This window comes from Pseudorca crassidens, chromosome 21 (assembly GCF_039906515.1).
Source record: "Pseudorca crassidens isolate mPseCra1 chromosome 21, mPseCra1.hap1, whole genome shotgun sequence".
NCBI lineage: Eukaryota > Metazoa > Chordata > Mammalia > Artiodactyla > Delphinidae > Pseudorca > Pseudorca crassidens.
This window is the reverse complement of record NC_090316.1, coordinates 7735048-7749349: the sequence shown is the minus strand read 5'-3', so window position 1 is coordinate 7749349 and position 14302 is coordinate 7735048. Positions and strand designations below refer to the sequence as shown.

The window sequence follows — 14302 nt, the reverse complement described above, 5'->3', positions numbered from 1 at the left end:
AGATCATCAAAATTTATGGTTTATAGTAAAATATCTATTAATATTTAATAGTAAATATTTTATTGAATTATTTACTGTTCAAAGATGAAATTTTGAGTAAAAAGTACCTGAATTTGGAGTCTTAGATAACTGTGTGTGAATACTGATCCTGCTAATGTACAAACTATCTGAGTTTGAAGAGGTTTCTAGCTTCTCTAAACTTTAATTCAGTTTCTATAAAATGTTGATGACAATACCAACCTCTCTCGTTTGTTGTGAGGATTAAATAATCAAGTGAATAAAATATCTGGCTGATAATAGGCACTCAATAAATGTCAGTTACCTCCTTACCTTACAAAGTTGTACTGCATATGCAGAGTGACTCATCTTATGGAAATATTGTCTGAAGTTATTTTTATTAGTGGTATATGGACATAATTATGTTAAATTTTGATTAATATACAATTTCTGTGAAATCTTTGAGAAAGCTCAGGACTAAGCACAGTACAGTCTGTTTAACGAAAGTTTGTTGTTATTAGGAAGAATCAACAGACAGTTGGTTCTATGTTTGCTTAGAACTGTGCAGGTAATAAGTGATACCAACCATAAAGATGACAAAATTCCTGCTTCAAACAACTTACAATTCAATGAATTATCTATCATATTATATATGTAGTACAAACCTATGAATAAACATTGAAAAACCATTGAAATAGAAGAGATTCAAACTTTCAAAGAGTTTGATTCTTAATTTGGTCAAGGGAAAGATAGAGGAAGTAGAAGTTTGAAGAGTTGTTGATATACATCTGGGAATTTACATAAATGATTATTTGGTTGTCTCCGTGCCATTATTTCAGTTGTATTTCACCTAGGCAGAGGTATCATACACATACATAACCATATTTTTTCTGTATATGCAAGAATTTACATACAACCACACCCATTAGCTCAAAACTTTCTCTTAGGTAGATTTAGTTTGTAATGCATATAAAAAATAAAATTTATCTATTCTGTCTTTTCTTCCAGTTTTACTGAAATATAACTGACATATAGCGCTGTATAAATTTAGGGTGTACAGCATAATGATTTGATTTACATCCATCATGAAATGATTATCACAATAAATTTAGTGAACATCCATCATCTCATATAGATAATTAAAGAAGTAGAAAAATTTTTTTCATGTGATGAGAACTTTTAGGATTTACTCTCAACAAATTTCATATATAACATAGAGCAATGTTAATTATATTTATAATATTGTACATTACATCCCTAGTACTTACTTATAACTGGGAGTTTGTGACTTTGACTGCCTTCATGCAGTTCCCCTTCCCCCCACACATCTGATTTCTTTTTCTATGAGTTTTTTGTTTGTTTTGTTAGTCCTGTTATACAACATAGTGATTTGATATTTCTATACATTTCAAAATGATCACCATGATGTCGTTATATGTCACCATACAAAGATAATACATAGTTACTGTGTTCCCCATTTTATTTTAAATATTTTACTTGTATTTTTTTATTTTAAATATTTTATTTTATTTATTTATTTTGGCCGTGCTGGGAGGCATGTGGGATCTTAGTTCCCCGACCAGGGATCGAACTGGCACCCCCTGCAGTGGAAGTGCAGAGTCTTAACCACTGGACCGCCAGGGAAGTCCCCACAGTACATTTTATACCTGCGATTCATTTATTTTGCAGCTAGAAGTTTGCACCTTTTAATCTCCCTCACCTATGTCTTCCCCCCTCCCCCCCGGAAACCACCTCTTTGTTCTCTGATTCTATAACTGTTTCTGTTTTGCTCTGTTAGTTCATTTGTTTTGTTTTTTAGATTCCACATATAAGTGAAATCATACAGTATTTATCTTTCTCTGCCTGACTTATTTCACTTAGCATAATGCCCCCTAGTTCCATCCATGTTATCACAAATGGCAAGCTTTCATTGTTTTTTATGGCTGAGTAATTTCCACTGTGTGTGTATATGTGTGTGTGTGTGTGTGTGTGTATGTATGTGTGTGTGTGTGTGTGTGTGTATATATATATACACACACACACACACACACACACATACACCACATCTTCTATTCCCATTAATCTATTGATGGGCACTTAGGTTGTGTCCATACCTTAACTATTGTAAATAATGCTCTAATGAACATAGGGATGCATGTATCTTTTCTAATTTGCATTTTTGTTTCTTCAGATAAATACACAGGAGTGGAATTGACAAATCATATGGTAGTTCTGTTTTGAAATTTTGAAGAATCTCCGTACTGTTTTTCATAGTGACTGCACCAATTTACATTCCCACCAACAGTGCATGAGGGTTTCCTTTTCTCCACATTCTCGCCAACACTCGCTATTTGTTTTCTTTTTTGATAATAACCCTTCTGACAGGTGTGAGGTAGTATCTTCTTGTGATTCAGTTTCCATAATGACTAGTGATGTTGAGCATATTTCCATGTGCCTGTTGGCCATCTGTATGTCTTCTTTGGAAAAGGTCTGTTCAGGTCCTCTACACACTTTTTCAGTTGGGTTGTTTTATTGATGTTGAATTGTATGAGTTCCTTGTATATTTTAAATATCAACCTGTTATTAGCTATGTCATTTGCAAGTATCTTCTCCTATTCAATACGCCACCATTTCATTTTGTTGATAGTTTCCTTCACTGTACAAGAGCTTTTCAGTTTGATGTAGTCCCATTTATTTATTTTTGCTTTTGTTTCCCTTGCCTGAAGAGACAGATACAAAAAAATATTACTAAGATCAATGTCTAAAGAGCTTACTGCCTGTTTACTTCTAGAAGTTTTATGGTTTAAGTCTTACATTTAAGTCTTTAATCCGTTTTGAATTTATTTTTCTCCATAGTGTGAGAGAGTAGTCTAGTTTGTTTCTTTTGTATGTAGCTGTTCAGCACAATTTATTGAACAGGCCGTCTTTTCTCCATTTTATATTCTTGCCTTCTTTGTCATAGATTAATTGACCATAAGTGCGTGAGTTTATTTCTGGGCTTTCTGTTCTGTTCCACTTATCCATGTGTCTGTTTTTGTGCCAGTACCATACTTGTTTGTTGACTGGCACTTTGTACCATAGTTTGAAATCAGGGAGTGTGATACCTCCAACTCCGTTCTTTTTCAAGATTTCTGTGGCTATTTGGAGTCTGTTGTGCTTCCATACAAATTTTATAATTATTTGTTCTAGCTCTGTGAAAACTGCCATTAATATTTTGATAGAAATTGCATTGAATCTATAGATTTCCTTGGGTAGTATGATCATTTTAACAGCAATTGATAATGGGATTGTTTTCTTAATTTCTCTTTCTCATAGTTTGTTGTTAATGTATAGAAATGTATCACATTGTATCCTGCACATTTACTGAATTCATTGATCAGTTCTAGTAGTTTTTTGGTGGTGTCGTTAGGATTTTCTATATATAGTATCATGTCATCTGCAGAAAGTGACAGTTTTCTTTCTTTGTTTCCAATTTGGATCCCTTTTATTTCTTTTTCTAGTCTGATTGCTGCGGCTAGGACTTCCAATACTATGTTGAATAAAATTGGTGAGAGTGGAAATCCTTGTCTTATTCCTGATCTTGGAGGAAATGCTTTCAGCTTTTCACATTTGAGTATGATATTAGCTGTGGATTTGTCATATGCTTAGATCTGAAGTGAGTCTCTTGTAGGAAGCATATGTATGGATGTTGTTTTTGTATCCATTCAGCCACTCTGTGCCTTTGATTGGAGCATTTAGTCCATTTACATTTAAATTAATTATTGATATGTATGTACTTATTCCCATTTTGTTAATTGTTTTGGAGTTGTTTTTGTAGTTCTTTTTTGTTGAGGTCCTCTTCCTTTTTTCTCTTTTCTTATGATTTGATGCCTACATTTGGTGTTATGTTTGGATGCCTTTCTCTTTTTTGTGTGTATATCTACTATAGATTTTTGGTTTGTCGTTACCATGAGGTTTGTGTATAGCAATATATATATATGCTTGTTTTAAGTTGCTGATCTCTTAAGTTCAAACACGTTTTAACAACCCTGCATTTTTACTTCCCACCCCCAATGTTTACGGTTTTTGACATCACCTTTTTGTTTGTGTATCCCTTAACTACTTATTGTAGATGTAGATGATTTTACTACTTTTTTTTTTTCTTTTTTGTGGTACGCGGGCCTCTCACTGCTGTGGCCTCTCCCGTTGCGGAGCACAGGCTCCGGATGCACAGGCTCAACGGCCATGGTTCACGGGCCCAGCCACTCTGCGCCATGTGGGATCCTCCCGGACCGGGGCACGAACCCGTGTCCCCTGCATTGGCAGGCGGACTCTCAACCACTGCACCACCAGGGAAGCCCTGATTTTACTACTTTTGTCTTTTAACCTTCCTACTAGATTTATAAGCTGTTGATTTATTACCTTTGTTGTATATTTGCATTTCCCTATAAGATTTTTTCTTTTGTAATTTTCATGTTTCTAGTTTTGGCCTTTTCTTTTTCACATAGAGAAGCTCCTTTAACATTTCTTGTAAAGCTGGTTTGGTGGTACCCATTTATTAGCATTTGCTTGTCTGTAAAACTTTTGACCTTGCCATCAAATCTGAATGAAAGCCTTGCCAGCTAGACTATTCTTGGCTGTAGTTTTTCTTCCTTTCATCACTTTAAATATACGGTGCCACTCTCTTCTGGCCTACAGAGTTTCTGCTATTAAGTCAGATGATAGCCTTACGGGAGTTCCCTTGTATGTAACTTGTTGCTTTTTCCTTGCTGCTTTTAATATTCTGTCTTTATCTTTAATTTTTGTCATTTTCACTACAGCGTGTCTTGGTGTGTTCCTCTTTGGGTTGATCCTCTTTGGGACTCTCTGTAACTCCTGTACCTGGATGTCTGTTTCCTTTCCCACCTTAGGGAAGTCTTCAGCTATTATGTCTTCAAATACAGTATGTCCTCTGCCCCATTTTCTCTCTATCTTCTCCTTCTGGGGCTACTATAATGTGACTGTTAGTATGTTTGATATCGTCCCAGAGGTCTCTTAAGCTGTCCTCATTTCTTCTTATACATGTTTCTTTTTCCTGTTCAGCTTCAGTGATTTTTCACTGCTCTATTCTAGCTCACTGATTTGTTCCTCTGTATCATCTAACCTATTGTTGATTCGTTGTGGTAGATTTCTTATTTCAAGTATTGTATTCTTCATCTCTCTTTGTTTCTTCTTTGAATTTTCTAACTCTTTGTTCATGGCTCGCTCTGTTCATCCATTCTTCTCCCGAATTTTATGAGCATCTTTATGATTGTTACCTTGAACTCTGTATCAGGTAGATTGCTTGTCTCCACTTCACTCAGTTCTTCTTTTGGGGTTTTATCTTTTTCTTTCATTTGGAACGTATTCCTCTGTTGCCTCATATTGCCTAATTTGCTGTTTTTATTTCTATGTATCTGGTATTTGGTTGTTTCCCAAACTTGGAGAAATGACCTTTTGTAGATGTCCTATGCGTCACAGCAGCACTTTCCTCTCTGGTCCCAGACCTATATGCTCTAGCGGTCCCCCTAAGAGGACTGTGAGGGTCCTTCTATTGTGATGGGCTGACTACTGTGGGTGGTCTGGTAGACTTGGCTGGACTGGCCCCCTGTCCAGTTGGTTGCCAGTCCCTGCCTTGTTCAGAGGCTGCCGGCCACTGGTGGGTAGAGCTGTGTCACAGGTGGCTGACTGTGGAAACTCATGGGGTCCTGGGGCTAGTGCTGGCCCAGTGGTGGGTGGATCTGGGGTTGGGGTGAGTGGCTATGGGCCCAGGGGTCCTGGATCTAATATCAGTCTGCTGGTGGGTGGGACCAGTTCCTGACATGGCTTACTGCATGGTCCAGTGTGTCCAAAGCTGTTGACAGCCTGCTAGTAAGCAGGGCTGGATCCCAGGTTGGCTGATGAAGGGGTCCGAGGTGTCCCAGAGCTGGGTTCATCTACTCGTGTAGCTCAGAGGGTCCTGGGGCTGGTGTTGGCCTGCTGGTGGGTCAGCTGGGTCCTGACATGGCAGGCTGCAGGGCTCTGATGGTCCTGGTGGGACTGGTGTCTGCCCACTGGTTGGTGGGGCTAGAATCCAGGGGATACCAGGGCTGGTGGTATCCCCTGGTGGGAGAGGTTGTGCGAGTGTTGAGCTGGCTGCTGGGGGGAGGCTGGTCTCAGGGAGGCTAGAACTGGCTCACTGGTGGGTCACCCAGCCAGGGGTATGGGTCTTGCCTTTACTACGTCTCCACCCTTCCCACCCATCTACTTGTGGTTCCTTCTTCATATCTTTAGTTGTAGAAGATCTTTTCTGCTACTCTTCTAGTCTTTCTCATCAATAATTGCTCTTTGAATAGTTATAAATTTGATGTGCCTATGGGAGGAGGTGAGCTTAGAGTCTTCCTACTCCAACATCTTGGTCATTCTCTTATCTGTTCTTAATTTTTTTTATTGTAGTTGAAATACTCAACAGGAATTGTCTTAACCAATTTTAAATTTATTACTTAACTATAGGCACTATGCTGAACAGCAGATCTCTATAATTTATTCATCTTGTATAACTGAAACTTTACACCCATTTTACAACTCCCCATTTGCCCCTCCTCCTAGCCCCTTGTCAACTCTGCATCTGTGAGTTTGACTGTTTTAAATATCTCATATAAGTGAAAGCATGAAGTATTTCACTTTCTGTGACTAGCTTATTTCACTTAGCATAATGTCCTCGAGGCTTTTCTGTGTTGTTGCGTATGTCAGGACTTGCTTCTTTTTTTTTTAAGGCGGAATAATATTCCATTGCAGATATGAACCACATTTTCTTTATCCGTTCATCTTTCAGTGGACATTTAGGTTGACTCCATATCTTTGCTATCGTGAATATTGCTGCAATAAACATGGGAGTGCAGATATAACTTATATATCCTGATTTCAGTAGTTTTAGATATATACCCAGAAGTAGGATTGCTGGATCATATGATAGTTCTAGTTTTAATTTTTTGAGGAACCTCACACCTGTTTTCAAAAGAGCCTGGACCAATTTACATTTCCATAAACAATATACTAGGGTTCCAATTTCTATCCATCCTCGACAGCACTGTTTATCTATTTTTTACAGAATCATAGCCATCTTAACAGGTGTGAGGTCTTTTGTTTTATTTTTGCGTTTCCTTGATGATTAGTTATACTGATAACCTTTTAACATACCTGTTGGTTATTTATATGTGTCTTCTTTGGGGAAATGTCTATCCAAATCTTTGCCCATTTTCTAGTTGGGTTGTTTAGTTTTGCCTATTGAACTTAATTTTGTTTTGAGAAGATATGTATTCCAGTGAATGAAATCACATGACCTCCTGCAGAATGACTTTGGCCTCTGAGCACTTGTTATGAACATTTATCATTACCTCTTGAATTTAACATTTTGAAATTAACTTACGTAATATAGAGTTGTGTTTTCAGAAGTATACTGCCATGACATTATACGGATTCATCTTTAGGCAATCCAGCGGTGTGAAGACTTTTAGCAATTGCAGTTTGAGTGACTTTGAAAATTTCATTTCAAATATGGGTGCCCGGTGTCTTCAGAATAAGCCACAAATGCAGAGGGCTCCGGCATCAATCTGTGGAAATGGCAGAGTGGAGGGAAATGAAATCTGTGACTGTGGTACTGAGGAAGTAAGTCTGATAATTGGAAAATTGATACATTTATTGTTTTAGTTCAACTCTTTGTCATATATGTTATATATCCCAAATATGACTGAGTACTGTGCAACATATTGGCAGTAATAAGATCAAGGTTGAAATACACACAAGAATATACCATCTAGATTTAATAGGTTGAAGAGTTTTGGACAAATATAAGAATATTCCCAAAAAATTATTGCTGACAGGAAAAAAGTGAAGTCTACAGTGAGCTTTTGGTTCCAGACTAAATATGTAAAATCTTTCAAACCTGTGCTTAACCTTTGGACGTTTGATAAGTGTCTTATTGAAGATCAATGTGGGAGCAGACCATCAAGTATCCTTTAGAGTATTGCCTCACAATGGAATCAGCAGTATGGGGAGGGAAGACTGTTAAAGTTACAGTCTGAACATTGGGTGAGTTTGATTACTCACTTGATAGAGAAGCCCTAGAGAAAATATAATGAATGCAAAAAGTCCAGGGTGTAATGCTTCTAGACAGTTCAGTTTTTGCAGCAGTACTGCAAATATGATAAATGTTCACGATCATAAGATAGAAATGCTATTAGGATTGGATACATGCATGGGTCAGAACAAACTTGTACTCATATCACATTGTTTTAATACTGTGCCTTTATATTATGTTTCACGATTTGGTAGAACAAGTCCTCCCTTTTCACTCTTCATCTATTTTTAAATCAATTTTCTTGGAGGCATCACCTGCATACAATAGAATACAACAAATGTAAGTATACAGGTGGATGAATGTTTGCAAATGTACACAAGCATTGGTACAATTCAGGTAGAGATTTTTTTTCATTTTTTAAATTGACCTACAACACTGTGTTAATTCCTGTTACACAACATAGTGAATCAATATTCTATACATTTCAAAATGATCATCTTGATAAGTCTAGTTATGATATGTCACCATGTAAAGATATTACATAGTTATTGACTATGTTCCCCACACTGTACATATTATACTCCTGACTCATTTATTTTGCAGCTAGAATTTTGTACCTCTTAATCTCCCTCACCTAGTTCTTTCCTCCCCCCAAACCCCTTCCCTCTGGCAACCACCGGTTTGTTCTTTGTATCTATAACTCTGTTTCTGTCTTGCTATGTTTGTTCATTTGTTATATTTTTAGATTCCACATAAAAGTGAAATCATAAGGTATTTGTCTTTCTCTGTCTGACTTATTTCACCTAACATAATACCCTCTAGGTCCATCCGTGCTTTTACAAATGGTAAAATTTCATTCTTTTTTTTATGGCTGAGTAATATTCCATTGTATATATGTACCACATCTTCTTTATGCATTTATCTATTGATAGGCACTTAGTTTACTTCCATATCTTAGTTATTGTAAATAATGCTGCAGTGAACATATGGGTGCATATATCTTTTTCTTTTATTGAGTATCAATGATTTTAAATATTATGTTAATTTTAGGCATACAACATAGTGATTAAATATTTTTATAGACTGTACTTCATTTAAAGTTGTTATTTTAAAAAGGGCTATATTTCCCTGTGCTGTACAATGTATTTTTGGAGCTTATTTATTTTATGCATAGTAGTTTGTACCTCTTAATTCCCTACCCCATCTTCCCCTTCTTCCCTTTCCCCACTGGTAACCAGTAGTTTGACCTCTATATCTGGGAATCTGTTTCTGCTTTGTCATATTCATTCATTTGTTTTATTTTTTATATTCCACATATAAGTGACAACATAGAGTACTTGTCTTTGTCTGTCTGACTTATTTCACTAAGCATAATACCCTCTAGGGCCATCTATGTAGTTGCAAATGGAAAACTTTTATTCTTTTTTATGGTCGAGTAATATTCTATTGTATATGTGTACCACGTCTTCTTTATCCATTCATCTGTTGATGGACACTTATGTTGCTTCCACATCTTGGCAATTGTAAGTAATGCTGCTATGAACATTGGGGTGCATGTGTATTTTTGAATTAATGTTTTTGTTTTCTTTGGATATATATTCAGGAGTGGAATTGCTGGATCATATGGTAGCTTGATTTTTAGGGGTTTTTTTGAGGAACCTCCATACTGTTTTCCATAGTGGGAAACAGTGTACAAGAGTTCTCTTTTCTCCACTTACTTGCCAACATTTGTTATTTGTGATCTTTTTGATGATAGTGATTCTGACACGTGTGAGTTGATATCTCATTGTGGTTTTGATTTGCATTTCCCTAATGATTAGTGTTGTTAGCATCTTTTCATGTGCCTATTGGCCATCTGTATGTTTTCTTTGGAAAAATGTGTATTCAGGTCTCCTGCCCATTTTTAAATCAGGTTATTTGTTTTTTGGATATTGAGTTGTATGAGCTGTTTATATATTTTGGATATTAACTCCTTATCAGGCATATTATTTGCAAACATTTTCTCACATTCAATAAGTTGTTTTTTGCTTTGGTCAGTGGTTTCATGTGCTGCACAAAAGCTTTTAAGTTTAATTAGGTCCCATCTGTTTATTTTTGTTTCCTTTGCCTTAAGAGACAGATCCAAAAAATATTGTTGCAGTTCATGTCAGTGTTCTGCCTATGTTTTCTTCTAGGAGTTTTATGTTTTCTGGTCTTATATTTATGTCTTTAATCCATTTTGAGTTTATTTTAATATATGGTTTAAGAAAATGTTTCAGTTTTATTCTTTTAATGTAGCTGTCCAGATTTCCAGCACTACTTATTAAAGAGATTGTCTTTCCCCCATTGTATATCCTTGCCTCCTTTGTTGAAGATTAATTGACCATAAGTGCGTGGGTTTATTTCTGGACTCTCTACTCTGTTCCATTGATCTATGTGCTGTTTTTGTGCCTGTATCATACTGTTTTGATGACTGTCTCTTTATACTATAGTTTGAAATCAAGGAGTATGGTACCTCCAGCTCTGTTCTTCTTTCTTCAGATTGCTTTGGCTATTTGCACTCTTTTATGTTTCCATACAAATGTTAGAATTATTTGTTACAGCTCTGTGAAAAATGCCATTAATATTTTGATAGGAATTGCATTGAATGTATAGATTGCCTTGGGTACTATGGCCATTTTAGCAATATTAATTCTGCCAGTCTATGAACACTGTATATCTTTCCATCTGTGTCATCTTCAATTTCTTTCATCAGTGGCTTATGGTTTTCCAAATACAGGTCTTTTACCTCCTTAGTTAGATTTCTTCCTAGATATTTTATTCTTTTTGATGTAATTCTAAATGGGATTGTTTTCTTAATTTCTCTTTTGTTAATTCATTGTTAGTGTAAAGAAATGCAACAAATTTCTGTATATTGATTTTGTATCCTGCACTTAACAAAATGGCAGTAAGTACATACCTACCAATAATTACTTTAAATATAATTGTACTAAATGCTGCAATCAAAAGAAACAGAATGGCTGAATGGATAAAACAACAAGACTCATATATATATATACTGCCTACAAGAGACTTACTTCAGATCTAAAGACACATGCAGACTGAAAGTGAGGGAATCAGAAAAGGTATTCCATGCAAATGGAAATCAAAAGAAAGCTGAGGTAGCAATACTTATGTCAGACAAGAGAGACTTCAAAACAAAGACTGTAAGACAAAGGACATTATATAATGATTAAGGGATCAATCCAAGAAGATGCAACATTTGTAAATATATATGCATTTAACATAGGAACACCTAAATACGTAAAGCAAATATTAACAGACATAAGGGGAGAAATGGACAGTAACACAATAATAGTAGGAGACTTTAACACCTCACTTACATCAATGGACTTACCATCCAGACAGAAAATCATTAAGGAAAGACTGGTCTTAAGTGACACATAGGACCAGATGGAATTAATAGAAGTAAATATAGAACATTCCACACCAAAACAACAGAATACACATTGTTTCAGGTGCCCTGTAACATCTCCAGGGTAGATCACATGGTAGGCCACCAAACAAATCTCAGTAAATTTAAGAAAATTGAAATCATATCCAACATCTTTTCTGACTAGAATACTATGAGACTAGGAATCAACTACAAGAAAAAAAGTACAGAAAACAGACATATGTCAAGGCTAAACAATATACTGCTAAACAACCAATGGATCACTGAAGAAATAAATTGGGAAATTAAAAAAATACCTGTAGGCAAATGAAAGCAAAATGCAATGAACCAAAATCAATGAGACAAAGCAAAAGCAGTACTATGAGGGAAGTTTTTTAGTGATACAAGCTTACCTCAGGAAACAAGAAAAATCTCAAATAAACAACCTAATCTTACACCTAAAGTAACTAAAAAAAGAAAAAACAAAACCTAAAGTTAGTAGAAGCAAAGAAATAATAAAGATCAGAGCAGAAATAAATGAAATAGAGACTAAAAAGGTAGATTAATGAAGATAAGAGGTAGTTCTTTGAGAAAGATAAAGAAAATTGATAAACCTTTAGCCAGACTCATCAAGAAAAAGAGAGAACCCAAATCAATAAAATCAGAAATGGAAAAGAAGCTACAACCAACACCACAGAAATTCAAAGGATCATAAGATTACTGCAAACTATATGCCAGTAAAATGGACAACGTGGAAGAAATGTACAAATTCCTAGAAATGTGCACTCTCCTAAGACTGAACCAGGAAGAAACAGAAAACATGAACAGACCAATTGCCAGTAATGATATTGAATCAGTAATAATATTTTTAAAAACTACCAACAAAAAATGTCCAGGACCAGATGGCTTCACAGGTAAATTCACCAAACATTTAGAGAACAGTTAACACCTGTTCCTATGATAATAAATGACCATATATATGCATCTTTCCCTGAATTCTTTTCTGTTTATTTGTCTGTCCTTATGCCTATTCCACACTGTCTTAACTAATGCACTTTTCAGTAAGTCTTGAAAACATTGTGTGTAAATCAGCCAACTTTGGTCCTCTTTTCCAGAATAGCTTTACTATTCTGGGACCATTTTATTTCCATGTAAATTGGAGAACAGGCATGTGAATGTAGGGACTTTGATTCGAATTGTGTTGTATTCATACATCAATTTGGGGGGAATTACTTTTCTCACCAATATTAAGTCTGCCAATCTGTGCACATTGTGTATCTCTCCACTTATTCAGATCTTCTTTAGTTCTTCTATAGATTTCTTGTTTTGATAGTGTTTAAAAATTTTATTTAACAATTGTATCATTTATTTAACAATTGTATACAATTGTATCACAATTGTATTAACAATTGTATAACAATTAACAAATAAAATTTAACAAATTTTATTTAACAATTTCATACTAACAATAGTATAAAAATTACAGTGGACTTTTCTGAATTCTAGTGCTGATTAGAAGTGCTGAGAGTGGCCTTCTTTGCTTTGTTCTTATTTTTAGGGGGATAGTTTTCTGACTTTCACCATTAAATATGATATTAGATAATAAGCTTTTTTCAAAAATAGATGCCCTTTACCATATTGAGGAAATTTCCTTCTATTTCTAGTTAACTAAGAGTTTTTTTAAATTGAATAAATTTAAGTGTAATATTGTAAGCTTAAGTTGTACAGTGTGTTACTGTGATACATTTATATATTGTTATATGATTGCTGATGTAGTGATATTTATTACATTACATAATTACAGTACAATATTAGTATCTATATTCATTATATTGTGCATTAGATCTCTATGGCTTATTTATTGCTCGATACAAGTGTGTACCCTTAAATACCATCACTCTTACTCCTCTGCCTCCACAACCTCTGGTAACCAGTACTTTACTCTGTTTTTCACAGGTTTAAACATTCCACATGTAAGTGATATCACACAGTTCTTGTCTTTCTCTGTTTGACTTATCTCGCTAGCATAATGTGCTCAAGATTCACATATGTTGTTGACAATGGGAGGATAGCTTCCATTTTCATGGCAGAATAACATTCCATTGTGTATGTGTACCAAATTTTTTTATCCATTAATCCATTGATGGGCATTTGGGTTGTTTCCATATCTTGGTTTTTGTAAATAGCCAAGATTTATTGTGATAAATGCATATATCTCTTTGAAATTCTGTTTTCATTTCCTTTGGGTATATACCCAGAACTGGAATTGCTGGATCATATGGTAGGTCTGTTTTTAATTTTTTGAGGAACCTCCATATTGTTTTCCATAGTGGACCAATTGGTTGGACCTATTTACGTTCCCACCAACAGTGTATAAGGCTTCCTTTTTCACCACATCCTTGCCAGCACCTGTTGTCTCTTGTCTTCTTCGTGATAGCCATTCTGACAGGTGTGAAGTGGTATCTCATAGTGGTTTTGATTACCATTTCTTGATGATTAGTGATGTTGAGCATCTTTTCATGTGCCTGTTGGCCATCTGTATGTCTTTAGAAAAATGTGTATTTAGTTCTTCTGCCCCTTTTTAAATTGGAGTGTTTTTTTGTTGTTGTTAACAAATTGAGTAAGTTCTTTATATAGTTTGAATATTAACCCCTTATCTGATATATGGTTTGCAAAAATTTTCTCCCATCATGTAGGGTTTTTTTTCTATTTTGATAATTGTTTCTTTTGAGGTGCAGAAGTTTTTGAGTTTGATGTCCCATTTGTTGTTTTTTCTTTTGTTGTTTGTCCATTTGGCATCACACTCCAAAATTTATACCCAAGACTAGTATCAATGA

At 35.3% G+C, this 14302-nt stretch overlaps 1 protein-coding gene across 2 annotated transcripts in view; it reads left to right on the top strand.

The window, feature by feature from the left end:
- ADAM32 (ADAM metallopeptidase domain 32) overlaps positions 1 to 14302 on the top strand; it is a 164095-nt gene that overhangs the window by 66804 nt on the left and 82989 nt on the right. For both annotated transcript variants that reach the window (XR_010939495.1, XM_067721529.1), the window contains exon 12: positions 7464 to 7641. Coding sequence is in view for 1 of the 2 variants with exons in the window: in XM_067721529.1 (XP_067577630.1) it covers positions 7464 to 7641 (178 nt within the window). In the remaining variant the exon portion in view is untranslated. The remainder of the gene's footprint in view (positions 1 to 7463; positions 7642 to 14302) is intronic.